We start from the raw sequence: 3,567 nt of genomic DNA, 5'->3' as shown, positions 1-3,567 counted from the left end.
GGGGCCCCGCCCCCCGCCCCGCCGGCGGCGCGCAGGCCGCGTGCGGGCATATAGGGCGGCGCGCGGCGCGGGGGCACGCGGGGCGCGCGCGTTGCCTGGGGCCGCGCCGACGGGGCGAGAGGAGGGGGCGGCCGCGCCGGCTGCGAGCCCCCGCCGCCCGCCTCACAGCCCGGCCGGCCGCCCGGCGGGCGCGGACCGCCGAGGATTTTAATTAGGTGTGTCCCCCCCTCCCCGCCTCCGCCGCCTCCTCCTCCCTCCGCCCCTCGCCGCTCCCGCCCGCCCGCCCGCCGCCCCTCCGAGTCGGCGGCCAAGAAAACCCAGAGAGACCTGGCGGCTGCCGGAGAAGGGGGTGCCGCGCGGCAGGCGGAGCGCCCCGTATCCCGCCGAAACTTGGCGAAGTTTGTCCGGCGGCGCGAAGCAGGAGGCCCGCGGCGCCCGGCGGCCGCTTGCGAACGGCGCCCGGCGAGTATGTGCGAGGAGCGGGCTGCTCGCCGCGCCCCCCCGGGCGGAGCGGGGCGGCTGTGAGCGGGGCGGCCCGCGCCCCCTGGGGCCCGAGCCGCAGCGCCCGAGCCGCCGCGGACCCCGTCCCGCCCGTCTCCGCAACGCGCCGCGGCGGGCTGCCCTCCGAGCTCCGCGGGCGGCGATGGCACCGGGCGGGCTCTGACCGCCGCCCCGTCCAGGACTTGCAGCCGCACCGGAGACTGCCGAGCAGCCTTGCGTCCGCAGCGAAGCGAGGACCCTCACGCCCCGCGCCGCTCGCCTGCCGCCGGATCCTGCCCTCGCCGTCGAGACTTCCCTGCGGTCCCGTCTGGACTCCGGCCGCTGTCGCCTGCGGGGTGTTCCGAGGAAGAGCCCTGGACCGGAGATCGGCAGCGTGGAGAGAGGCTCCGAGGCCCAGGCGGGGAACGGAGGCCGTCCCGCTCGAGCCGTCCGCCGCGGCGCCCTGACGGGGAGGCGCCGCCGTTCGGCAGCGCCCCGCGCCCGGAGCGGGGCCACCGGGTGCCGCCGGCCCGCACCCGCGGGAGTCGCTGCCGCCGCGCCTGGGCACCCGCCGAGATTGATTTTGGAGGAGCGGACCGCGGCGGGGGCGAGGAGGAGGAGGCGGGAGACAATCCCGGAGGAGGCGGCCGCCAGTGCGGGGCGGGCGGCGGCTCGCCGGAGCGGCAGGGGGACACCATGTCCAAGCCGGTGGATCACGTCAAGAGGCCGATGAACGCCTTCATGGTGTGGTCGCGGGCGCAGCGACGGAAGATGGCCCAGGAGAACCCCAAGATGCACAACTCGGAGATCAGCAAGCGCCTGGGCGCCGAGTGGAAGCTGCTCACCGAGTCGGAGAAGCGGCCCTTCATCGACGAGGCCAAGCGGCTGCGGGCCATGCACATGAAGGAGCACCCCGACTACAAGTACCGGCCGCGGCGGAAGCCCAAGACGCTGCTCAAGAAGGACAAGTTCGCCTTCCCCGTGCCCTACGGGCTGGGCGGCGTGGCGGACCACGAGCACCCGCACGGGCTGAAGGCGGGCGGGCTGCATGCTGGCGCGGCCGGCGGGCTGGTGCCCGAGTCGCTCCTGGCCAACCCCGAGAAGGCGGCGGCCGCCGCCGCCGCTGCCGCCGCCCGTGTCTTCTTCCCCCAGTCGGCCGCCGCCGCTGCCGCCGCCGCCGCCGCGGCCGCCGCCAGCAGCCCCTACTCCCTGCTGGACCTGGGCTCCAAAATGGCCGAGATCTCATCCTCCTCCTCTTCCTCGGGCTCCGGGTTGCCCTACGCCTCCTCGTTGGGCTACCCCGGCGCCGGCGGGGCGGGCGCCTTCCACGGGGCCGCCGCTGCTGCCGCCGCCGCCGCCGCGGCCGCCGGGGGGCACACGCACTCGCACCCGTCGCCCGGTAACCCGGGCTACATGATCCCCTGCAATTGCAGCGCCTGGCCCGGCCCGGGGCTGCAGCCGCCGCTGGCCTACATCCTCCTGCCGGGCATGGGCAAGCCCCAGCTGGACCCTTATCCCGCAGCCTACGCCGCGGCCCTATGACCCGCGGCCGGAGGATGCCCGCGCAGAGCTCCGGTGCCCGCCTGGATGGCTGCCGGCGCATACGTGCGGACGGGGAGCGGGGCGAGCCGCCGCCGGGGCCGCGGAGGGTGACCGGGGCCGGCGATGGTGGGGCGCCGGGGCGGTGGCCAACCTGTTGCGCGTCCCCCGCCCGCTGCCCCGGGTAGAGCTTGTGTGTGTTGCATGCGGTCTGTGCAGATAGCCCAGCTGAAACAGAAGAGAAAAAAAAGAGGAAAGAAAAAAAGAAAAAAAAGAAAAAAAACCTATCCGTCCTGCCCCCTAAAGTGTGTGTTCGGGACAGACACGGAGGGGTCCGCCGGCTCCGGCTCTCCCCTCCCTGGCTTCTCGCGCCCCGCGAGGTGCTCCCTCAGAACAGTCCCGCTGTAGCACCCCCGGCACCGAGAGAAGAGAATGGGTGGCTGGGGGGTACTGAGACCCCGGCTCGGCACGGCAGGGCCAGGTGCGGCCCCGGGAAAGGACAGGGTGGCCCTGTCCTTGGTTTGTAGCCAATCGTGGGATCCACGCAAAGAAGGATGTCGGCAGTATGGGATGCTGCCCGTCCCACTCCGCACCCTGTCCCGCGTGGGTTTCTGCCCTCCGCTGCTACGGGATACTGAGAATAGCGGGTCATGGTTTCCATAGGATCAGACGCGTGACTCGGACCCCGTGTGTCGCCCCCCCTCCCCTCCACTAATTAAGTCTCACTCTCAGACTGTAAATTTGTATATCTCTGTGGAAATGTTAGGTCTCAGATGGAAAACTGTTAGTTACTTCGCCCACGGTCGATTCAGTTTTAACCTGAAAAAAAAAAACAAAAAAAGGAATGCCTTTCAAAGGGAATAAAAATATTGCGAGACTGCTCAAGGATCGCAATATTGTCTAAGGTTAAATCAGACTTTTTTGTCTGAGTGATAATTATCTATTTATTATTTAGCTGAACTGAAACAGAGCTTTGCTTTGACAGAAGAGTATTCTCATTTAAAAGAAAGCCCTCTCCCCCACCAACATGAAGTGTTTCATATGTGTTTTGGAGTACTCTACCTGTTTAGCTTATTTTAGAGCGACTGCAATTCAATTGCAAATGGCGTTTAAAAAAAGAAAAAGTTTAGAGAAAAAAAATCTTTCATCGGTTTAGAGTTCTTTTTTTGGTTTACTTTTGTAATGTGTATATTTTGACTAATGTTTGTGAATGAAGCTGGCTAACATGTATTTAGTTTCATTTTGGCTTTATGTAATATAAAGTGAAAAAAAAGATTAAGTAATGGTTTTAACATTTACGTGTAAATGGTTTACTTGTGTGATCTTCTAATTTAAAGTTAGACGTCTAAACTATATCTGTAAATTAGATTCTGACTACCACTCTGTTCATTTTTGAACAAAGAGTTTAAATAAAGCCTGAAGCAGGGAAAAGAGAAAATCCTCTATTTCTTGTTGAATTGCTAACAAGATTTTTATCTGAATTGCCCTTACGTGCCTGGTCCAGGTTGAGGTGTAAGGTATCCTCTAAAGGCTGTCTTTGTTTCACTT

The 3,567-nt window shown here is 64.3% G+C and overlaps 1 protein-coding gene across 1 annotated transcript in view; it reads left to right on the top strand.

Moving 5' to 3' along the window:
• The first annotated feature begins 328 nt into the window (after nt 1–328).
• The window catches only part of SOX21 (SRY-box transcription factor 21), a 3,971-nt gene continuing 732 nt past the window's right edge, over nt 329–3,567 (top strand). The window contains exon 1 of the mRNA XM_033052370.2: nt 329–3,567. This exon is cut by the window's right edge and continues 732 nt beyond it. Coding sequence (XP_032908261.1) covers nt 1,177–2,022 — 846 coding nt within the window. The 5' untranslated portion in view covers nt 329–1,176 and the 3' untranslated portion in view covers nt 2,023–3,567.

The sequence above is a fragment of the Catharus ustulatus genome, chromosome 2 (genome assembly GCF_009819885.2).
Source record: "Catharus ustulatus isolate bCatUst1 chromosome 2, bCatUst1.pri.v2, whole genome shotgun sequence".
NCBI lineage: Eukaryota > Metazoa > Chordata > Aves > Passeriformes > Turdidae > Catharus > Catharus ustulatus.
The sequence above is the reverse complement of the archived record's forward strand: the minus strand, read 5'-3'. Positions and strand labels throughout refer to the sequence as shown.